Genomic DNA, 25,366 nt, shown 5'->3' on the forward strand with positions numbered 1-25,366 from the left:
TTGAACTCTCGAGTATGATAACATTCGGAGCAAAGATCAGCTGAAAGATAATGCTAAGTGACATCAAGGATCAACTGAGGCATTGTGCTGGAAAAGGGCTGAAAGGGGACATAGCTAAAGCAAAGAGAGGATAAAAGCAAATTACTGTGGATGCTGGAATCTGAAATAGAAACAGAAAAGACTGGAAAATCTCAGCAGGTCTGACAGCATCTGTAGAGATTGAACAGAGCTAACAGTTCGAGTCTGAGCTATAGAGGAGCTGAGTTCAGTACAACAACTGAGAATTTATAACGTGCAATGTATATTTGGGCAAAGAACTAAACCTCAAAGTGGAATTGTTGGTTTAGGGCTTATGAAAAGATAGTCATGATGCATTGTGCAGCTTTTCCAATGAACTGCTGTGGTGCAATATGCAATGAATGATATATTTGTGTTCAACTTGTTTTCTCATTAAGATTGATTGCAATTTCTATTAAAATAACCTGTTTGAACTTAATTTGGATGTTTGTTTAGAGCTGACAACACTGAGCATCTATCCACTTCCTGGTCAACTGGTTCACCTTGATCTCTCAAGGTAGGTGTATATCTGTCTATATATGTGTATATAGTTAATGCAATAGATATTTCATATGCTGCACCAGTAAGTTTAAAATGCCCACAGAAGCATGTGGATGAGCTATTTTTGCTTTTGCAAACTATGATTTTTCAAGAAGTTTATTAGATTGTGATCAAATTATTTTATTTTACCCCAATAGGAACAGACTGGAATCCGTACCTGACTGGGTCTGTGATGCCAAGAAACTTGAACTGCTGGATGTTAGTCATAATCTGATTACAGAATTACCAATGAGGTGGGAAAAAACAGTAGATCTCGTGATATATCTGGACGGTTTACGGCATAGAACTTGTATTACCTGCACTAATCTGATACTACTTTTCCCCCTCAATATTCTATAATTTTCTTATGCATTTCCTTTATCAGTTGAAGCAGGCATGGAGACCCAAGCGTTTAGCAGGGAGATTTAGGTCTTGAAAAGTTGAGATCCCCTGACTGGTTTCACTGATGCTGCTTGTGGAGGAGCATTTCGCGTTAGTTTAGCACTGTTCATAAGATTAATATCTTTATTTCAGATTTTTGTAGTGATTGATCATAAAAGCCTCTTGCTCATAATCTAGGCCATCAGATGCACTGATCAAGAGTTCAACATAATTTGGAGGAGTTATCTTTTCATTGAAGCATTTAACCAATTATCGTCGACCCATTAAAATTTCTCAGAATATCATGGCAAAAATTCCTTCCTCAACGAATACCAATAAATTACTGTTAATTGGATTATTAACCTCATAATGTTTTCTAATTTTTCATTTAAGTAACAACACTTCAACTAATCCATTGATTGAAACAATATGACTAGACAAAGTAAATTATTATGAATGATGAGTTTGTCTGTTCTTGGCATTTTGCTACATAGACCAGAGGTTTAGGGATTCTGGGAGATCAGCTTGTGATTCCCTTAATGTTATTCTCTTCCCTTTCAACCTTTTTATTGTAATCTTTCTACCACCACTACTGTTTGTTTGTTTCTCTGTTCTCTTCCTGCATCTATTATGGCTTTCTTTCACTTTCTCTGTTATTCTCTTAGTTCGCTATTGCTGTCCTGCTTTATTATTTTTCTCTAAGTGCAGGTGGGAGTAATTGACCTCGAGACACCCGAAAGTATTTAATCCAATTAAGTACTTTTGAAATGTATTCGCTGTTCCTAATACGTGATTGAAGTAACCAATTTGCAGTCAGCAAGGCCTCACAAATAAAATAAATGACTAATTGTGCTTTTTGGTTGGGTGATAAATATTGGTTAGGACATCAGGAGACTTGTTTTCTATGACTTCTGCAGCAACTCATTGCATAGTGTCATGGCATCTTTTATGCGCCCTGCGAGGATAAGTGGAATAGCAGTTTAAAGTCTCAACTGATAGATGACATCGCAAGACTCACTCAGTATTGCACTATGTTTCCAGTCAAAATTATATGTTCAACCTGGCGTGGAGCTTGAAACCATGATCGCTTGAAACAGCGGTGAGGGTGTTATCATTTGAGCAAGGGGTGACATCTTTAGAAATCTGTGTCCTTGGGGGCTGTGGATATTCATTGGGTGAGCATCTTCAGGACTGAGGTCAAGTTTTGACTGAAGTAATCAAGGGATAGGGTGGGAATGTGAAGTTGATGTAGAAGTTCAGCCATCATCTTATTAAAGGACAGAGTAGGCGCAAGTGGCCATACAACCAACTCCTCCCATTTCTTAAGTTTGTAAATCCTGAATTCTTTTCAATTTAGCTTATGGAACAGCTGAAACTGACAACAGAAGGCAGGGAGAGATAGGGATATTTGCTTATGCATTCTTTTGCACTGCTTCACCTCAGTCCAGTGTTAGACCCTGTTCTGGAATACCAAGGTGTGTGGTGCTGTCTTCTGGTGGGGAAAGGAGGATTAAATCATCTGATTCTGCATATGGTTGGGAAACACTGAGATGATTGGAAGATAGAATGATAAAGTTTATGGGTATGTTTTGGATTCTTTGGGGATGAAATAATGAGTTACTTGCATGTGAATTATGTAGTGAGGTTTATTTCAAGAACCCATCAAGCTGATTGATGACTGGATCCAGGAGAATTTTTTTTGTTATTCTCGAAGTAACTAATCTGCTTAACTTTCACATTGAAGCTAAACATTTGTTTTATTTTACCTATTGCACAGAGCCAAATGCCATGCATTTTGTTGTTGCTTAATCATTGAAACTTTAGAATGACATTTTTAGCTTGGTTGCCTTGACACTTTTGAATAGACTGCCTAGTGTGTTACTTAGCCATGCAAACCTAAACCTGTGGCTCAATTCCCAGTTTGTATGCTGAGTTAGCTGATCTCAGCTGAGACAGCAGTTGGGTTACTATAATTGGCTTCTATGTATCTGAATTATTGGAAGGAAAAGATTTTATTACTCTTTACTAGCTAATGATCATCTCTGCTGAACCTGAGATGAGGACGAGATTAAACTTGTACTTTAGTAAGAGTTCGTCATTATTTGAGCTCACAAATGAATAATAACCCTTTTAATCTGGGTATAAGAGTGTTGCCACTGCCCATGTAACCATACCACCTCATGAATCTTTTATGAGTAGAAGAAGAAAACCGGATGTGGTAAGACTATCTCGTGTAAAATATAGTTGTATGCATCCTATATATTATATCTGAAAATATTCTTGTCTGTTGTTTACCTCAGATTACTGTGCAGCTTGAGCCTACAGAAGCTATTCGTTGGACACAACCATCTTCAAAGTCTCCCCAGTCACCTGGAACACACACCTCTGGAGGTTTTCGATGTACAACACAACCAACTTAATGAACTTCCAGAGTTTCTTTTCCTCAAGGCTTTGAAGTAAGTAAAAATGTTATGAATTATGTTAAGGGATTTGTGGCTGAAGTCGAGAAATAATGAAGGTAATTGAATGCTGCATTAATTAGTACTATTAATGTGTATCAAATATTTCAAATTATTTAGTACTATTTTAACTGACTTGCTGCCATAAGATGGGTTTTAAAGAAGGGTATCTAATTAGAAATTTTGGGGCCCATTTCTTTCCTTCGTTCAAGTGCGACGTATTCTTTGGTGGCATGGAATGGATGTTTCATGTAATGGAAGTGGGTGCTGCATCTGTCTTGTACTATTATTTGGTTTTTCAGAAGCCAGCAATGTAAATTTTAGACAATGTGGTATGTGATGGCAATTTATTTCCCTCAGTATTGTCACAGCGATTGCATGAATACAGTCCTATCAAACTGCATATTCATTGGACATCTTTGTTTCTCGTGTCTAGAAAACATAAATCACAAACTAACATTTGCTGGCATATGTAAAGCGCAGTGACTACTGTAAGTTTATTTGAAGTAACTGATGAGGTTTAGTGAAGTGCAACCAATATTCACATTTAAACACCTTTAAGGAACTGATTTATCAACCACAAGGCATGGAAGTATTTGTTTTACAAACTGTTTAAGAATATTATATGTACTAATGGTTTGTTCATTATGATTATAAACTTCTTCCTTGTGTGTGCCACCATAGAGAGATCCAAAACTTCATATGGTTACAGTTTTGGAGAAACTGGAAGAGAATTTTCTCTCCTCATGCCTTTATTTGAAGGCAATGATTCATTGGATTGTTTAATACCATGGATCATGAACTCGTTTTCCAATAACTCACTTTGCGAAGTTATAAGTGAGCAATAATGGTTTGGCAGAGATCAAAAGTGCGTGTGAGGATTGCAGCTCGGAAGCTATGTCCTGTCACACTGTGATGCAATGTATCAGGTCTCTAGAGGGCTGCGCTACTGTTGCCATCATTCCTGTCCTTGTAGAGGGACGCAGTGGTGTAGTGGTATTGTCACTGGACTCATAATCCAGGGCAAGATCCAGGGACCTGGGTTCAAATTCTGCCATGGCAGGTGGTGAAATTTGAGTTCAGTAAAAATCTGGAATTAAAAGTCTAATGATGACTGTAACACCATTGTTGATTGTCATAAAAACCCATCTGGTTAACTAACGTCCTTTCAGGAATGAAATCTGCCATCCTTACCTGGTCTGGCCTTCATGTGACTCCAGACCCACAGTAACGTGGTTGATTCTGGAATGGAGAGCAGTTAGGGATGGGCAATAAAAAATGAATAAAGAAAAAATAATTTAAAAATATAGCCCTAATTTTAATAAAACAAATTAATAAAAAATAAATAGATCAAATCCAGCTTTCCTTTATGCTTCTAATCTCTTGCGTAAATATTATTTTGGGTCTAACCCTGTCTCATTAAATTACATTCACAGGTCTTTCACTAATATATTTCACCTTTCTTTGTACAGTTTCAATTATTTGATTTATTATTGTCACATGTATTAGCATACAGTGAAAAGTATTGTTTCTTGCGTGCTATGTAGACAAAGCATACCGTTTATAGAGAAGGAAACGAGAGTGCACAGAATGTAGTGTTACAGTCATATCTAGGATGTAGAGAAAGATCAACTTAATGCAAGGCAAGTCCATTCAAAAGTCTTGACAGCAGAAGGAAAGAAGCTGTTCTTGAGTCGACCTCAGACTTTTGTATCTTTTTGACTTGGATAGTATGCAACTCCAGGAAGTGGATGAATTATGAAAATGACGGCTGCACAGTGGTTAACACTGCTGCCTCTCAGTGCCAGGGATCCGGGTTCAATTCCTGGCTTAGATCCCTGTCTGTGTGAAGTTTGCACATTCTCCCCGTGTCTGCGTGGTTTCCTCCGGGTGCTCCAGTTTCCCCCCACAGTCCAAAGATACGTGGGATTAGCCATGATAAATTGTCCCTTAGTGTCAGGTGGACTAATTAGGGTCAATGCTTGGAGTTATGGGGATAGGGCCTGGGTGGGATTGTGGTCGGTGTGGACTCGATGGGTCGAATGGCCTCCTTCTGCACAGTAGGATTCTATGATTTTCATTAATTTTCTAATGATTTTCTTTTATTCTTTTACAAAAACATAATGCAGAAATGACAGCTCAGTTTTCCACAGTTTAATCTATATTCCATAAAATTATTAGATTTTGTGGCATTTCTTTTGGATGTTTTGGTCTGAAACATAGCTCTGGTATTATCTGGTATCTGCTAAGCCTTTTAAAATCATTGCTTTAAGTAGGCATTAGCTAACTGCTGAACTCAAAGGGTAGTATCTTGAACAGAAGGAAAAAGTATCTTGAGCAGGAGGAAATAACCCCTACTTTTATACTTTTGTGTTTAAGACTTCATGCTTTATTTTGTCTTGGAAGTTTTTTATCCATAAAATTATTACCTGACTTGTGCTGAACAAGGCAAGCTCATAAATAGCAAATACTGACGCACACTGTGAACACCTAATCTTGCCAGCTGTGTTGGCTGAACTCTGAAGAAGGCATACCTCATTTGGCAAGAAACAAAGCCATTGCAGCAAAACCTCGCGCAGTAATTATGTCTCCAGCCATGTACTGCAAACTTGGCTTGTGACACAAGGTGGAGTCTCCAAAATAATTTTCCAGCAGCATGCAGGCAACTGTATAATTTTATTCACCACTGTTAGATTTATATTTTCTTAAATTTTTCACGTGGTGACTCTATAAACATCTTTCGAAAAGTTTTGGAGCAATTTCTTTGGTCAGTTCCTGCTACTTGCCAGTTTGGGATTATTGGCTGTAAAAATACGTATTTTCTGCTGCTTTAATCCTAATTATTAGTTACTGACTTTATTCAGCTGCCTTTGGTTCATGTTCAATTAATCAAATATTCAGTGATTTAAAAAGGAAGGTTGCCATTTGAGTCAAAAACTAAATTTGCCCTCTTGATGTGACATTTTCAAATGTAACATCTTTAAAAGGCATGGATAAGCTCTAAGGACATGACTTTTCAATATATGGGTATTTTGTTTTATAATGCTGCCATTTTATATTTACCAGGACTAAAACATCTGTTTTTTAACTTCCCCACACTCATCCTCAGCAGCTCTATAATACTTCTTTCTATGAGTACTGAATGCCCTCTGGTACTTTGATGTACCTATTAGTCACATATGAGACTTTAGTTTAAGTTTATTTATTAGTGTCACAAGTAGGCTTGCATTAACACTGCAATGAAATTACTGTGGAAATCCTAGGAACATCCCGTTAGAAACTAACCTTGTCCTTACCTCACAGCTACAAAGGCACATCCCTAACCAGGCAGCTCAATTGTGGAGCATCATTAATGTAATGTAACAGCTTCGTAGAAACATAATAAAGTAATACTTGACTCTGCTGCTACTGAGCATTGGTGGTGGAGAGAGTGGATATTTGTGCGAATCAAACGGGCTGCTTTATCCTAGATGGTATCAAGCTTCTTGAGTGTTGTTGGAGTGGCACCCATCCAGGCAGGTGGACATCACACTCCTGACTTGTGCCTTGTAGATGGTGTATAGGCTTTGGGGAGTGAGGAGGTGAGTTACTTACCCCAGTATTCCTAGCCTCTGACCTGCTCTTGTAGCCACTGTTTTTGTGTGGCAAGCCCAGTTGAGTTTCTGGTCAATGATGACCCCAAGGATGTTGACAGTGGAGGATTCAGTGACAGTAACATCTTTGAATGTCAAGGGAGGGTGGTTAGATTGTCTCTTATTGGTGATGGTCATTGTCTGACATTTGTTTGACGAATGTTATTTGCCACTTGTCAGCCCAAGCCTGGGTATTGTCCAGATTTTGTTGCATTTGAACATGGACTGCTTCAGTATCTGAGGAGTCGTGAATAGTGCTAAATATTGTGCAATCATCGGCGAACAACCCTACTTCTGTCCTAACGACAGAGGGAAGGTCATTGAAGCAGCTGTTGGGCCAGGACACTACCCTAAGGGATTCCTGCAGAGCTGAAATGACTGACCCCCCTCAGCCATCTTCCTATGTGCCAGGTATGACTCCAACCAGTAGAGTGCCCCCTGATACCCATTGATTCCAGTTTTTCTAGGGCTCATTGATTCCACTCTCGGTTGAATGCGGCCTTGATGTCAAAGGCTGTCACTCACCTCACCTCTGGAATTCAGCTCTTTTGTCCATCTTTGAACCAAGGTTGTATTGAGGTCAGGAGTGACCCTGGTGAAACCCAATCTGGGCGTTACTGAGCAGGTTATTTCTGCGCAAGTGCTACTTGATAGCACTGTTGATGACCCCTTCCATCACTTCACTAATGATCGAGAGCAGACTAATGGGGTGATAATTGGCCGGGGTGGATTTGTCCTGTTTTGTGTTCTATTCTGCAGAGACTTATTAAGGTTCCTTAAACAACACCTCCCAAACTCATGTACTCTGCCCCCAGAAAAACAAAGGTAGCAAGTATATGGGAACACCATCACTTCCAAATTCACTCTCCATGTCTCCCTCAATCCTACTTGGACTTGTATTGCCATTCGTCCATTGTCAAAGAACAATACAGCACAGGAAACAGGCCCTTCGGCCCTCCAAGCCTGTGCCGCTCCTTGGTCCAACTAGACCAATCGTTTGTATCCCTCCATTCCCAGGCTGCTCATGTGACTATCCAGGTAAGTTTTAAACGATGTCAGCGTGCCTGCCTCCACCACCCTACTTGGCAGCACATTCCAGGCCCCCACCAGCCTCTGTGTAAAAAACGTCCCTCTGATATCTGAGTTATACTTCGCCCCTCTCACCTTGAGCCCATGACCCTTCGTGATCGTCACCTCCGACCTGGGAAAAAGCTTCCCACTGTTCACCCTATCTATACCCTTCATAATCTTGTACACCTCTATTAGATCTCCCCTCATTCTCCGGCTTTCCAGGGAGAACAACCCCAGTGTACCCAATCTCTCCTCATAGCTAAGACCCTCCATACCAGGCAACATCCTGGTAAACCTTCTCTGCACTCTCTCTAACGCCTCCACGTCCTTCTGGTAGTGCAGCGGCCAGAACTGGACGCAGTACTCCAAATGTGGCCTAACCAGCGTTCTATACAGCTGCATCATCAGACTCCAGCTTTTATACTCTATACCCCGTCCTATAAAGGCAAGCATACCATATGCCTTCTTCACCACCTTCTCCACCTGTGTTGCCACCTTCAAGGATTTGTGGACTTGCACACCTAGGTCCCTCTGTGTTTCTAAACTCCTGATGACTCTGCCATTTATTGTATAACTCCTCCCTACATTATTTCTTCCAAAATGCATCACTTCGCATTTATCCGGATTAAACTCCATCTGCCACCTCTCCGCCCAATTTTCCAGCCTATCTATATCCTGCTGTATTGCCCGACAATGCTCTTCGCTATCCGCAAGTCCCGCTAGATTCAATTTTTGGAACTCACAATCTAAAAGCATTTGTGGACTGCAATGGTTCATACAGAAGGTTGCCACCATGTTCTCAAGGATTGCCAAGGATGGACAATAAATGCTGGCCTTGCCAGAAATGCCCACACCCAGGAATAAAGTTTTCTTTAAAAAAGAGCAAAGTTAAACAATATTTAAATTTATTAAAAATTTTATTTTTGTTTCTTTTAGCTTACGATGTCTCAATGTATCTGCAAACAATCTGGAATCACTGCCTCCTAATAGTGATACTGAAGACAGCCTCAGTGTGTTGCAAGAGCTTTATTTAACAAGTAACAACCTGACTGATAAGTGTGTTGCAGTGCTAACTGGACACCCACGTCTTCGAGTCCTTCATATGGCTTACAACCAGCTTCAGTCATTTCCAGCCAGGTAAAACATGGTTTCTCTTTATATGGCACAGAATCCATAACAAGTCAATAAAAATTTCTAGAATTGTAAATTTTACGTATGTTTTGAAAGTTAGCCAACAATAAAGGATAATTTGGAAGCGTTGATAGGTTGTTTACACCTAAAAATGTTGTAGCTCAATGATCAATTATATTCAAATCTGGTTGTTTTAAGCTATTTTGCTGTCACGTGACTCCTCCCAGGAAGTGCATGTGGTACCAGATGTGAAAGGACAATTTTCTAATCTCCCTGTTCTATATAATGATTTAGGATTTCACGTACTTGTTTGAGTGGTGTAATTGAATTCTGTCTCTCTGGTATGCTAATTGGTTTGCTCTTTTCCTTCAGTAAGCTGTCGAAGCTAGAGCTACTAGAGGAGCTCAATCTAAGTGGAAACAAACTAAAGGCTGTCCCTACCACCATCACAAACTGCAAGCGATTGCACACGCTCATCGTTCACTCCAATAGTATTGCCGTCTTTCCAGAGATCCTACACTTGCCTGAAATTAAGGTGCAAAATGTGGTCTGAGCGTTTCTGATCTTTGTGTTTTATGGATGTTGTATTCCCCCAGCACTGTTTATTTTGCTGAACAGAAGACTATCTTTTAATACAAAGCCACCATTAATATCTCCTTAGTTTCTCCATTTATTATTAATGCTTGAACTCCATCGTCTTCATCACATTTCCCCTCGCATGCTGTATGCTTATATTGCCTTCTAATGGTAGGTCTGCAGTATGGTTTGCACATATTAGAGGCATTCGCTAAGGTACTAAGTTGCTGCTAATGTATCTTTAAACATACTTTTGATTTTCTTATTCTGTTTTTCCACGGATGTAATTAATCTAAGTTGTCATGTTTCCTTGTGCAACATGTGATGCAAGTAGAATTTGTGTTGGGAATTATAATTTTATAAACTTCAGCTATGTAGATTTTCATAGAATCCCTACAGTGCAGAAGTAGGCCATTTGGCCCATCGAGCCTACACCCACAACAACCCCACCCAGGCCCTATACCCATAACTCCATTTATTTACCCTGCTAGTCCCTCTGACACTAACGGGCAAATTAGCATGGCCAATCCACCTAACCTGCACATGTTTGGACTGTGGGAGGAAACCGGAGCACCTGGAGGAAACCCACACAGACACGGGGAGAATGTGCAAACTCGAGGCCAGAATTTTCTTTTGGTTGCAGGGCTGTAAAATCTGAAAATTTAGTGCTGCCCCGAAAGCACTGTGGGCCTTGGGCAGTGAACTCTATGGCCAATATTTCACTGTAAATCATAATTAGCCTTTGCTTTTAATCTCATATTATGCACTGCATCTACATTGTTATCTAATTTGGCTTGAGTGAAATTTTTAAACAAAATATTGCACACCTCACTTTTGCAGCAACTGCAATGAAACTTGGAGCTTAAAATACTCTGGACTTCCAGTCAATATTCCTTATTTAGTTGGATTTGTTACCTTTGCTTTATCTGTGGGTAGTTTGACTTAAAACTGTATGGAATGACAGTGGAGCTTATCTATTAGTCATTCACTCCCTTGCTCAGTTGGTAAGCAATTAAACTTATATTATTCGCTCACACAGCTGGTACCAGTGTTACCATTAATTTATCAATTGTCCTTGTCCTGTTTTAGCTCGTAGACCTCAGCTGTAATGAACTAACAGAGATCTTGATGCCTGAGACACTACCAGCCACTTTGCAGGAGCTGGACCTGGCTGGCAACACAAACCTGGTCCTTGACCACAAGACCTTGGAGATATTCAGGTAGATACCCATCTATTCAAATAGTGTCAAAATAAGTATAGTTTAAAAATGTGTTTAAAAATGCTGGAAACCTGTAGCAGGCTAGATAATATCTGTAATGGGCTAAATTTTGAAAGGCGGGCCTGGAATTCCGTATCGTTGACCGATTCCAGCACAATTCCGCCTCTGAACCATTTTCAAAAAAGTTGGGTCTGGAGCAAAGCGACTACTCGCCTCCAAGCGTTGGGAAGCCAACCAAGGCAATTATGCAGCTTACTAGAACCATAGAAAAGTTATGGTGCAGAAAGAGGCTGTTCAGCCCATCATGACTGCACTGGCCAAAAGAGCGAATGAAGAGAGCCACTCATTTTAATCCCATTTTCCAGCGCATGGTCCTAGCCTTGCAGGTTGCATTACTTCAGATGCAATTCCAGGAACCCTTTAAATGTGTTGAGCATTTCCGACTCAAACACAACTTACGTGGTGAATTCCAGAACACCACCACCCTCTGGGTGAAGAAAATGTTCCTCATGCCCCTTCTAATTCTTCTACTAATCACCCCAAGTCTATGTTCCCTGATAGTTGACCCCTCAGTTAGGGGAAACATGTCTTTCCTGTCAGTAATTTCATTGCAGTGTTAATGTGAGCCTACTTGTGACACTAATAAATAAATGTTTTTTTAAAAAACCCTATCTAGGCCCCTCATAATTTTGTATACCTCAATCAGGTCACTCCTTTGCCTCCACTGTTTTAAGGGAAGCAACCCTAGACTATCCAATCTCTCCTCATAGCTGCTATTTTCAAGCCCTGGCAGAATTCTTGTAAATCTCCTCTGCATTCTCTCCACAGCAATTATTTTCTCCCTCTAATGTGGTGATCAGAACTGTACACAAAACTCCAGCTGTGACCTAACCAGCGTTTTATACAATTCCATCATTGCATCCCTGCTTTTGTATTCACTACCTCATCCAATAAAGGAAAGTATTCCATAAGCTTTCTTGTCCATCTGTCCTGCCACCTTCAAGGACCTGTGGACATGCACTCAAATCTCTCTCTTCCTCAACCCCTGTCTCACGCCAACTGGAATTTCCAGTCAGCAGGCGGGCCCCGATGGTGGCCAAACATAGCTGTGAAAGGAGGTGACCTCCCAGCAGATTGGTTGGGGGCCAGTACTTCAGAAACATTTAAACGTTCCCCCATCCTGGTGGTGTTGTCAAAAGGTGACCACAGCATACACTATGGAAGGGTTCCCCCTACACAATGGCAGTCTGACAGCTGGAAAAATATTTGTTTTGAAAATTTTTTGTAAGTCCTTAGACCACCATCTTAACACAACCTCCTCCTTTACCTATGTTGACAGGTTTCCGTTCTCTAAGTGATGGAGGGCGTCCTAGGCTGTCCTTAATTTAAAAACCAAGCTACGCTTTGGCCATTAATTCCTTTGAAAACTGATGGGTTATTATTTAAGACAGATCTCCAACCTGAAAACAAAAGTCCTGCTCAATGTTTCAGGTTGATGACTTTTCAATAGCATTGGAAGATGCTTAGGATGAAAAGCTTTAAATTAAGAACTGAACTAGAGAAAAGGAAGTGGAGGAAAAACAAAAGGGAGAGGTTGTGTTAGGGAGAAGGCAGGAGTGATTAAATAACCAAGAAGGTGGTGATGAGCCCAGTGTTTTATTCATAACTCTACCATCTTCAGTAGTGAATATTGATGCAAATTAGATATAAAGCTTCTGCCACTGGACGGCACAGTAGCACAGTGGTTAGCACTGCTGCTTCACAGCTCCAGGGACCTGGGTTCGATTCCCGGCTTGGGTCACTGTCTGTGTGGAGTTTGCACATTCTCCTCGTGTCTGCGTGGGTTTCCTCCGGGTGCTCCGGTTTCCTCCCACAGTCCAAAGATGTGCGGGTTAGGTTGATTGGCCAAGCTAAAAATTGCCCTTAGTGTCCTGGAATGTGTAGGTTAGAGGGATTAGTGGGTAAAATATGTAGGGATATGGGGGTAGGGCCTGGGTGGGATTGTGGTCGGTGCAGACTCGATGGGCCGAATGGCCTCTTTCTGTGCTGTAGGGATTCTAAGATTCTAGACTTACTGAGTGCACCCAGAATGGGTTTGATGGATCCTTCAAAGGCTGTATGCAATCCTTATTGACCATCTGACTAAAGATGTAGACCTTGCTTTTCATGCCACGCAGATTCATTGTCTTCTGTTGCCTCTGTCTTTTTAACTGTCTTGGTTACAGCTTTTACTGCCTTCAATTGAGTTTGATGCATTCCCTGTTCTCTTGGGAGTTATTTTCCTTAAACCTGTTGCAAAAAATCTCCATTCGTCTAATTTATCTTTGGAATTAAACCAGAAGCACCTGAAGACTTGTGCTATAACTGTAGCATCAAAATATTATTTTTCATTGTGAAATGAGAAGATCCTTGTTGCATTTTTGTTGCAAATCATTAGGTTGTCACATATGTGCTTGGCAACCTTTGGCTACATCATAGGTTACACCAGTGCTGCAAATTAGGAAAGTAAAAATTTTACTGAACTGTTCTCCCAAGTACAGAAACATTGGATGGATTATATGTTACAGGGGAAATGACAGAAATGTTGAAAATCAAAATCAAATGACGCACTCTATGTTTTGTTGATTACAGTCATATCACTACCCTGAAAATTGATCAGAAGCCGAATGCACCGACTAGTGATCCAGCAGGAGCACCGACATTCTGGAGTCATGGCTATTCTGAAATGGCAGGACACAGAAACAAGTAAGTAAAGTAGCATTGGGCCTGGTTACTGTTTGCTTCCTTTGTTGAGCTAAATATTGTAGGTTCAATTGTTTATTTTCCCAATGGCGCGGTGCAAATTTTAATTCCTCTTTATCATCTTTAACTTTCCATTGCATTTGATTTGATTGCTTCTCCATCTTTTTTCCATGCAAGGAACTGCTCATACTTATTTCCAGTGTTTATCCCAGTGGAGCTAGCCCTTAAAGAACAAAGAAAATTACAGCACAGGAATAGGCCCTTCGGCCTCCCAAGCCTGCACCAACCATGCTGCCTGACTTAACTAAAACCCCCTACCCTTCCAGGGACCATATCCCTCTATTCCCATCCTACTGATGTATTTTTCAAGACGCCCCTTAAAAGTCACTACCTTATCCGCTTCCACTAGCTCCCCCGGCAACGAGTTCCAGACACCCACCACCCTCTGTGTAAAAACTCTGCCTCGTACATCTCCTTTAAACCTTGCCCCTCACACCTTAAACCTGTGCCCCCTAGTAATTGACTCTTCCACTCTGGGAAAAAGCTTTTGATGATCCATTCTGTCCATACCTCTCATAATCTTGTAGACTTCTATCAGGTCGCCCCTCAACCTCCGTCGGTCCAGTGAGAACAAACCAAGTTTCTCCAACCTCTCCTCATAGCTAATGCCCTCCATACCAGGCAACATCCTGGTAAATCTTTTCTGCAACCTCTCCACAACCTCCACATCCTTCTGGTAGTATGGCGACCAGAATTGAACACTATATTCCAAGTGCGGCCTAACTAAGGTTCTATAAAGCTGCAACATGATTTGCCAATTTTTAAACTCAATGCCCCGGCTGATGAAGGCAAGCATGTCGTATGCCTTCTTGACTACTTTCTCCACCTGCATTGCCACTTTCAGTGACCTGTGTACCTGTACACCCAGATCCCTTTGCCTATCAATACTCTTAAGGGTTCTGCCATTTACTATATATTTCCTATCTGTATTAGACCTTCCAAAATGCATTACCTCTCATTTGTCTGGATTAAACTCCATCTGCCATCTCTCCGCTCAAGTCTCCAACCGATCTATATCCTGCTGTATCCTCTGATGGTCCTCATCGCTATCCGCAAATCCACCAACCTTTGTCCGTCTGCAAACTTACTCATCAGACCGGTTATATTTTCCTCCAAATCATTTATATATATATATGAACAGCAAATGTCCCAGCACTGATCCCTGAGGAACACCACTTGTCACAGCCCTCCATTCAGAAACGCACCCTTCTACTGCTAGCCTCTGTCTTCTTTGACTGAGCCAGTTTTGTATCCACCTTGCCAGCTCACCTCTGATCCCATGCGACTTCACCTTATGCACCAGTCTGCCATGAGGGATTTTGTCAAAGGCCTTACTGAAGTCCATGTAGACAACATCCACTGCCCTACCCTCATCAATCATCTTTGTCACTTCCTCGAAAAACTCAATCAAATTAGTGAGACATGACCTCTCCTTCACAAAACCATGTTGCCTCTCACTAATACGTCCACTTATTTCCAAGTGGGAATAAATCCTGTCTTGAAGAATCCTCTCTAATAATTTCCCTACCACTGATGTAAAGCTCACCAGCCTGTAATTGAGCAATGGTCAGCCCTAGAGGTCTCCAGATTCCCTTATCCTTTGTTTTTCATTCATTTATGTGTAGGCTCCCAGCAAAGTAATCTGTGGCATAGTTTCTATATGTCAGTTTCTATATATATATAGATGACATCCAGTCTACTTCACTTCTGTGTTGTCAAATCATCAAGCCTCTGCAACCTCAGAGATGCTTTGCTTCATGACATAGCTTTTAATCATCAAAGTCGAATTCTCTGTAAATCCCTGCCTAAACCCCTTCATCGTGCTACTTTCATCTGTCTCTTTCAAGCCTTCTTTAAAATCTATAATCTTGACTGTGCACTTCACCTCTCCTAATTATACTATTGCTTTAACTGCTGTCTGCCTTGCAAGGTGCCTTGCAGCTTTTAAATATATAAAGGTACAATGCAAATGGACATTATATCTAATACTTGTTTACCGAATCATTAAGGTAACAATGGTAAGACACATGAATCACATGCCAGTGTGTCGCAGTCGCCTTGTTAACTCATAGTGCACTTAAGAATCGTAAGCTATAGATTATGCAACAAAATTGTAAATAATTTGTCATACTCTTTCTTCTGTTGTGATGTGGAATGGGGACTCTGAATTGTGGGGAATACAGATAATTTATGTTACTGGGACTACTATCAGAATACATTACAAATGTTCTGACCAGTATCCCCTTTAATTTCTCTTTGTTGGATTGTGCAATCCCTTGAAGACTCCGTGGCCTGGTTGTTTCCTGCATGGTGCATTTGGTTTGTTCTGCACTTGGCAGCATTGGTTCTGACAGCAGCAAAATCAAGAGCTCTACAATGGAACTCTTTGGCATCTGAACGATGACAAAAAGCTAACAGACATTTATAAAGTAATCACTTTAGAGCCACTGAAACTTTGCCCCATAATATCTGTGCCTCATTTTGCTGCAGTAATTAAAAACTGATCCTATTGTCCCACTCTTTTCCAATATTAATTTTTCATCTAAAAATTGCAATGGACTCTGCCTTAACCATTCCAAAGATGTGCAGGTTAGGTGGATTGGGCATGCTCAATTGCCCCTAAGTGTCAGGGGGACTAGCTAGACAAATGCATGGGGTTAAGGGGATAGGACCTGGGTGGGATTGTTGTCGGTGCAGGCTTGTTGGCCCACCCTTGTGCACTGTAAGGATTCCATGACTCTATGTGGAAAAGCAGTCCATTCTCCAATAGTCAACTTTATGAAGAAATTTTACCTAAGCCACCCTCTCAATTGCTTGTAACATAATTGTGCCATTTCTTTGGCTTTTTCCATTTTGACGGAGGTATTTTTATCAGTATTAACTTTTAAATGGTGTTAAAAGCAGGCGCCTGCTGCATTGTGTCAGGTATATCATACTGCAGATCGTAACCGATCCACTCAGTCTAAATGCAACTCTTCTCTGGGTAATGAATCATTAAAAGGAAAAGAAAGCACAATTACATGAGAAAATTTGGTAATGTCATGCTAACACAAATCTCAACAGAAAAGTAGCCACAGAAAAAGAAAAGTGGACCAAACGGTTACTAGAATGGCTGAGAAATAGTGACAGTGAAAGGATCTTAAAAAAAATATATATAAAAGTTAAGTCACTAACTTAATTGAAATCCAAAGCACTTTTTCCCGATCATTATAAATATTGAGTAGATTACTCTTCTTTGAAATTAGATTTTGAAATGACGTCATTTAAGATTTATTTTGCATTCAACCCTTGCAGAAGAAAAGTCAAAACAGAATCCCTATTTTATGTCACTGTAAATCAAAAAGAGCTTAAACTGTTTTCTTTGAAACTTTAAAAAATGCACTGCTCAGCTAACTTTGTTTTTCCATGGATGTATTCAATTTAAATTTTTGCTGTATATATATTTTCAGCAGGTGAACTTTAAAAAGAAACAATGATTCAACAGAGAATTTGGGTGTAATCTTACCAGAGCAATTTGAAGTGTCATAAAAGTCCGATAACTGGAGTGTTTCACGCTGGTTTTTCCAGCATGTTCAGTTGTGCAACAGTCCCAACTGTCAATTTTTTTGACAGGTGGGAGATTCGCCTGGGGGGGGGCGCGATGCACATGGAATCCTATACAAATCGGCTTTGCGCCCTTTTTAGGTGCAAAGCCAGTCCTGCTGGGAAGATAGCGTGTGGCGCCAAACCGATACTGGATTTTTAGCCTCACATGCTATCTTCCTGGCATGCCACTCCAAACGACCGGCACTGCGAACTGGTAAGATCACGCCCTTTATCTTCCATTGTTTACAGACAGAACATATTACCCCCCCTTCCAGTGTTTCACCCTACCTGTTGGACATTGGAAAATCAAATGCGCCACTTCCTGCAAATATTACACTCCTATTTTAAAAAGATACTTCTTGGAGAGAAAATTAATTCTCACTTGGAGAAGCAAATATTAATAAGCTGCAGCTAGCTTGGATTTGATGAAGGCATATCATATTTGACTACATTGATTGAGTTATTTGAAGTAAATGGATTAGTAAAACATTTATGTAGAGTATAAACACTGCAGACTACTTGGGCCAGCTGCTCCATTTCTGTACTGTATATTCTGTGATTTTGTAAATATGCTTTGTTACCTTAATTGAGTGGAGCTTCGTTGAATCAAATGAACAAATCCAAGTCAGAATATCTTTGAGAGAAATGGGAGCTATGACCTTTTCAAGTTGATATCAGATCACATTTATATTGCCCTCTGTCAGCATTGAGAAGTGCTGGCTTTTCACTGTCTCTTCATGAATTGGTACGAAATGCCTGCTCACTCTTAAACATATATATTTTGGATTTTCCAGACTTTGTCTTTCAGTTCTTGCCCTAGATAGTTTTGGAGATAACCTGGAAGCATTGTATGGAATATTTGATGGAGACAGGAACATGGAAATCCCTCGTTTGTTGCAGTGCACTGTGGGTGATGTGTTGGCAGAAGAATTGCAGCAATCCAATGTGGACAGTGTCTATATGACCCACACGTTCCTTGTCTCTCACAGGTGAGAAAGCTGCAGTTGCAGTTTACAAAATCAGTTTCCATGTACCTAAATGGGGAATTTTCATGACGAGAAAGACATTTTGTTTATACAAATATTCACAAATGAACCTGGTGTTCTTAAAGCCAGTTATTTCATGTACCATGTGCCAAAGATATAACAAGAAGATAACATATTTCCACAGAGCAGCAAATAGAGCTATTCATGTAATGAAATATAATGGAAGATAATTCCAATGCAATATATCAATGAGTATGATAGAAATATGACACAAGAGCTAACTTACTTTCATGCAACTGTTGATAAAAATACCACATAAAGCCAACACAATAACACAGAAAGTAACTAAATTTTTTAGTCAAAGTTCAAGATGCCTGAAGCGGAGGTTGGAACTTGGTGTTTCCAAAACAATTAATCTATTTTTCCTGATCTGTAAATGAATAATTTTTCTATCAGCAGGACAATGTTTAGAGAGGAGTGGTTGGGAGGCTAAGGAAACCGAGAACAAAACTAGGAAAAACATACTTTCAAATTGGCTTGAGATGTGATGAGATTTTGATTCAACAATCAAGTAATGACAGAAATATAAGCCTAGATTTTTGCCAAGTTGGGACAACTCTGGAGTGCTTAGAAAATAGCCCAATTCCAGTATTCCCAATTCCATGGCTGAACTTTGATTTTCACCAGGGCCTTTAAGGGGGCAGGCTGGTTCAAGTCAGGAGCCCGCACTCTGCAGTGCCGACCAAGTCTGTTCCATTGCAGAGAAAGTCATAGAATCAATATAGTGCAGAAGGGGTCCGTTTGGCCAATTGAGTCTGAATTCTCCAAAAGGGCATCCGACCCAGGCCCTCCTCTCTGCCATCTCCCATTGACAGCAGTGGGATCAGAAGATCCCGCCACCCGTGAACAGCTCGCCACCTCCCACCATGAGAAACCTCAGGGGAAGCCAGAGAATCCCCCCGCCAAAATAACTTTTAATCAGTTTAGTCATTTGAAAGATGCAGTGAAATATCACCACTGTTTATCAACCTTTCTAAGAACATCTCATTTCTTTAGTGATCTAATTTAAAGATTATTTCATATTGATTAATTTTGTTTAGATATATATTATGATATATTATGATATTGTATCTCGTAATCAAATAAACAATGCATTACTGAATCCAAAGGTGTTTGGATCATTTCATTTTAAGATGGGAGGACAAATGCTGAAATTAGTGCTATTCTCCGAGTAACAATTTGTTCACTTTCCTTTGTTTTTAAGAAAACTTGGAATGGTGGGGCAGAAGTTGGGTTCTTCGGCTGTATTGTGTCACATTCGCCGTGATCCCAGTGACCACAGCGGCTATTTCACTCTTACGGTGGCCAACGTGGGCAATAGCCAAGTGGTGTTATGCAGAGATGGGCAGCCACTGCCCCTTTCAAAAGTGTTCAGTCTTGACCAATGTGTTGAGGAACTGGAAAGAGTGAAACAACATAAAGCCATTATAACTGAGGTAGGCTTCAGAGTTTAATTTGTTTTTGGCCTGTGTCAACTGATGCAAATATTGATTTGCTAATTTTAGAATCTGTATAACATATTTTAATGCTTCTATCCAAATGTTACATTCTATAATTCCAAAACTGTCTTGCAATTCTTAATATCATATGAATTGTCTGATATATTTCGTTAACTTGTTTTATTACTAGTAAAAATTCAGTAACTAATGTATATTTGTTTATTTTCCTTAGGACAATAAAGTAAATGGCGTTACTTGTTGTACACGTCTGTTGGGCTGCACTTACCTCTTCCCATGGGTCCTTCCAAGACCCCACGTTCACACTATATCACTTACTGCTCAGGATGAATTCCTTATCTTGGGCAACAAGACGCTCTGGGAAAATTTATCCTATGCTGAGGCAATTGAAGCTGTTCGGAATATTCCTGATCCTTTAGCTGCAGCTAAGAAACTCTGCACGCTTACCCAGAGTTATGGTTGCCATGACAATGTTGGGGCTGTTGTAGTGTACTTAAATATTGGGGAAGACAACTGTACATGTGAGGTACATGGAGTTCCCTTGCCTAATCCAGGTGTTTTTGCCCCTGTTAACATGATAGTAAAAGATAGTGCTCACTATTCTGTCACCCCGTCATCTAGTAGTGGTATAGCATCTGAATTTAACAGTGAGATGTCTGCTTCTGAAGTGAGCAGTGAAGTGGGATCTACAGCATCAGATGAGCAGCCAGCCACAAGCCTAGAGGCTAGTACAGTCCCTCGCTCCGAACGTCGCTGCAGCCTCCATCCAAGCTCTTCCACCAGTGTTTTCCAGCGGCAGCTTTCCAGTGCAACATTCTCCAGTAACCACTCAGATAATGGCCTTGATAGTGATGATGACCAACCAGTAGAGGGGGTAATTTCTAATGGCAGCAAACTGGAAGTAGAGGTGGACATCCATTGTTTCCAGTTCAAAGTTCCAGGGAGCTCCACTGTTTCACAAGCCCGTGATGAGGGATTGTTTGTTAGTATGTCTGAGGATGACAGTCCAGGAAACTATTTAAAGGTACAGAGACAAAATGGTATGAACAGTGGGTCATTGTCAGCAATTAACAAGGAAGGAACTGATCTGAAGAAGTCCTCGTCTGCATCAAACCTACAGGGTAAGAAATTTTCGAATGGATCTGTGGTCCCTCTTGAAAAAAGCCACAATATTATTGAAGTGGCCACCGAGGCACCAAAGAAAAAATGTGGATATTTTGCAGCACCTGCACAGCCAGACCCAGAGGACCAATTAATTGTGCCACCAGATCTAGAAGAGGAGGTGAAAGAACAAATGAAACAGCATCAGGATCCTGTTTTAGAAGCTGAATCTGAGAGAGACAATAGACTTACCCAACAGGAAGTCTATGATACAGCTCTGTAGCACAGTCTTCTGGCGATGGAATGTCTGCTATTCATACGTTGTCAAAATGAAGGTTAGGATATTACTATGTTAGATATTTCTTGTACAAAAGATAATCATGCCAACTCTAAAGGATATTATTTAAATTGTACATAAATCAAAATAGATTTCAAGATGCTTCAGCATATGTCAAACCAAAATCAACTGTGTGATTTTGGCATTGAACTCATAAGATTTTTAAGTTATCATGTGATGGTTTTATGTTTTCATTTTTAAATTAAAGTTCCATTATCTTCTCGAGACATGAACAAATTGTATTTAAAAATGGCAAAAATCTATGGCATCCAATTTTACATACTATCGCCTGTGTAAAATGTTTACAAAGCTTTTTCAATTAAATGGACTGCATCTAAATACATTTTGACGATTTAAAAGTAATAGCAGCATTTCTAAGTAGGTGAATACAAGTTCAGTGGTTTCAAGTTTTCTTTGCACTGACCAAATTTTCCTTTGAGCTAAAATTAAGCAACCTAAAATCTCTTGATTTTTAAATCAGTAATTCAAAAAACAGTGACCGCAAAATGTCCTGGTCTTTTTGAGATGTTTGGCTGTAATGTCAGTCAGGTTTGCATGGTTCTGTCTGCTCTATTTATAATCTTTGCTGCTAAGCACTCCAAATAGTTGGGTGTCTAATAAGGCTTGCACCTGGTTTGAGCAATGCAACCTTTTCGGGCATCCTTGTTTAAGGACGATTACCTTAGAGATTCATAAAATTAGATTTTACGTTAAAGCACAGTGATACTGCAGCTTTAAATTTAAAAACTGCAAACCTAATGCAAGTGCAAAGAAGATTCTGAGTGAAGGTTGCCTTCAGACAGTGTTGTGCTTTATGAAAACTGTTGCAGGTGTCTATGTCTTTATGTTGCAATGAGTCCATCTGGCTTATCTTACTTGTGTTCACAAATTTCATGGGTAAATACATCCTGAATTGTAGCTGATGATGAGATTTCATACTTGATTTGCATGTTTATTTAAAAAAAATGTTTTCCATAGTTTAATGTCAGGAAATCTGTAGGACCGCTCAGAGAATTAGACACATGTGCTTTGTCTGTTTAATAATCTTTTTTGTATTTATTTATTTACCTTTTAATACCTTCAATGACTTCTGAAATATATTTCATTGGTTTGTGGAGGGGAGGAAATGGTGAACGTTGGTAGTTGCAAAGAAAATGCTATGTTTTGTGTAGGTTTTGTCTGCAAGAAATGATTTCAAACAAATGAACTGAACTGACACAATGTGATAACCTTACTAAATGACTAACATTGTAGGACAAAAATTCTAGTTTTGATTTAATTTAGTTGAGTTGTAAACTGGCAGTAACATTTGATTTGGAGTCTTTGGGGTCACCTGCATTTAGATTACTGTTAATGAAATGGCATTAATACATGAGTGAGTTGGGGAGTTAATGTAGCTTTAAGTTATGGCTATAATGACTGGGGCGTCTCTGAATGGTCAGAAGCAAAAGGAACTTGCTAACAAAAATCAATCTGAAATATGGTGTGAAGACATTACAATGCCTGACGAGCTAATCTCTAAAGTAAAGAAATGGGCCAAACTCAACAAGATTGGAATAAAGAAGGATCATCTGGTCCAACTGGAAAAAGCTGCAAGTGGCTTTACTAGGAACTGAATGATGACACTGACCAAAATTCTCAGATCCTTGAGTATTTAGTTGTTTTCGAGGTCAGCTTAGGTAAAGGTAGAAGTCTCGTACTGGAAGAACATTTTTCAACATTTTCACTTTTGAAAAACACAGAAAATTTAAGCAGAGGGCTAAAAAAGGTTTCAAATCATTATCAGCTATATCCCTGATTCAGAGTTGAATTTCCCTGCACCATTGTCAGCCTTAGTGATAAGTGCGAGTGATGTCTCATGAATGGATGCAGTATTATTCATGTGCAAAGATTTAGCCAGAGTACCACGCAAAATCATCTTTTGGGTGGCTGCCAACATGCTTAACTTGCCAGAAATATGAAGGGATGGGCACTATTACAGCTCCTGCTTCATTGCTGATAATTTCAATATAACCATAACAGAAAACCAAGCAAACTAAATGACATCCTTGCTGTTGTTCTGACTGCTGATTTGATTCCAGTTTTGATCTGAGATATATGTTGGAACAAAGAGGATCTCGGTTAGGGTGGTGATGGAGTATGCTACAATTGGTCTCTGTGTCCTAAGCCAAGAAAGTAAAATTGTCCTAGCCTCTCCTGGGCAACCACCCTTGCTGTCATGTGATGACTGAATATCGTTTGGTTGCAATGACTCCTTACGTGAGGTCCCCAGAGTCCATTCACACAAACTCCTACGTGAAGGGCAACCATTTAAGCAAGATATTGGAGGACTACAAGCAAATGCAGAAGGAAAATTGAGACAAAATTGAAGAAAAATAAACTGAAATGGGAGAGAAAAGCTTGAAATCTGTCTGTTTAGTTATGACTCTCTTATATTTATCTTTTATTGTTTAAAATTGCACATGTATCTAATTCCATGAGTCTGTCTAGAGCAGATAAAAGGCAATTGGACCAATTCACGTGAATGCATTCGGCTTTTAAAAAAAGCTTAGAAATGACCTTGTAGTACAAAATACTTGCAATTTGGAGCTGAACGTAGGCTGACAATGATGTGACTTTGCAGATAAGGGCATAGATGTTAATTCAAGATCTTTTAAATGAACAAATGAATGCCAAATCTTCCTTGGAATGAATTGAACTTTTGTTCTTCTACATTATTGGTTGTGAGCACTGAGATTTTACTTCTCTAGATATAATGTGCAGGGACTGCTTGCACTGAATGATGTATCTAGCATGACCCCTTGACCTGTACAAGATCAATTGTCTGGAATGTGGTGAATTTTCTGGGTACTATGAATATGGAATAATTTAAATTTATATATAAAAGATTAAATATTTTTATTTAATGGATTAGGTAGACAGGACTTAAGGAAATGCACATAATTGAAGTTTGCTGAAAAAGATCACAAACTTTTTTCTTGGAGCTATAGTTTACCCATATAATAGACAAAAATTACAAGTAATGAGATATTTTCACCTGTGCGGTGATGTAAGTTTCATTTTTTTTGGTAAGTCTTAAATGTACACAGAGTAGTTCTGATCACATTTGAGAAACTGCAGCCTGAAGTATTTCACAGTGCCATGGACAGTGATGGCATCAAAATATCACAAGCTTATTTTCAAGAAATGCCCCATTATAATAATATTCAGGTAGAAACAAAACTTTTAGCACTGGGTTTATAAAATGAACTAAACAAACAGGATTAATTTTATTAGCGTATAATGAGACAGCATATCCCAAAATTCACTGTAAATACAAAGTGTAATGAAATTTCTAATTTTTTATGCAGCAAATCCTATTATATCAGAGAAGACTAATTTGTACATATTGTGCCATATTCATATAAATGACACTGGATATGTCCATATAATTATATATTGATTATTGATTTATAAGATACAGTATTAAAACTTTTTCCTGCACAAACACAGCAGGAAAGCAGCACAGATTAATTTTGTCATTTGAAATTTTAAAATAAGCGTATATTCCTTTATCGTACTATAAAGTTGAATGGTACAGTGGCACTGGAATTCAGTAAAGGACTAATGATTTCAAAGTGTATACTTTGTCCTTCAAAGAACTGCTAGGTTGAAAAGAGCTTTTGAGGCTTTATTCAACAATGTTGGCTCCAAAGGCAATTATTTTAACCTTTGTTCCTTCATAATGACTTTACCTGAATTTGTTAGATATTTCTCCCATCCAGCTCATACAAAATTTCAATTAGGTTCTATGTGTTATTTGGGTTTTTAGCCCTGCCTTGCCTGGATACCAATTTGGAAACTTTTGCCTCCAGAGTATTGTGCATGTAAAAATTGGTTGAAAAATGTGCAAGATGTAAAGTTTTATTTTGCAGAGAAGGATCAAAAGTTGAGAAATAGCCTTTGTCCTGCCCTAGTTTTTACTGTGTGAT

The 25,366-nt window shown here is 39.5% G+C and overlaps 1 protein-coding gene across 2 annotated transcripts in view; it reads left to right on the top strand.

Moving 5' to 3' along the window:
* phlpp2 (PH domain and leucine rich repeat protein phosphatase 2) overlaps positions 1-22,646 on the top strand; it is a 104,996-nt gene extending 82,350 nt beyond the window's left edge. For both annotated transcript variants that reach the window (XM_078210775.1, XM_078210776.1), the window contains exons 10-19: positions 514-574; positions 756-851; positions 3,279-3,434; positions 9,077-9,277; positions 9,644-9,806; positions 10,937-11,067; positions 13,699-13,812; positions 18,249-18,443; positions 19,705-19,936; positions 20,172-22,646. In XM_078210775.1, the coding sequence (XP_078066901.1) occupies positions 514-574; positions 756-851; positions 3,279-3,434; positions 9,077-9,277; positions 9,644-9,806; positions 10,937-11,067; positions 13,699-13,812; positions 18,249-18,443; positions 19,705-19,936; positions 20,172-21,341 (2,519 nt within the window). In that variant the 3' untranslated portion in view covers positions 21,342-22,646. The remainder of the gene's footprint in view (positions 1-513; positions 575-755; positions 852-3,278; positions 3,435-9,076; positions 9,278-9,643; positions 9,807-10,936; positions 11,068-13,698; positions 13,813-18,248; positions 18,444-19,704; positions 19,937-20,171) is intronic.
* The last annotated feature ends 2,720 nt before the right edge of the window (positions 22,647-25,366 follow it).

Source organism: Mustelus asterias, chromosome 4, assembly GCF_964213995.1.
Source record: "Mustelus asterias chromosome 4, sMusAst1.hap1.1, whole genome shotgun sequence".
Classification (NCBI taxonomy): domain Eukaryota; kingdom Metazoa; phylum Chordata; class Chondrichthyes; order Carcharhiniformes; family Triakidae; genus Mustelus; species Mustelus asterias.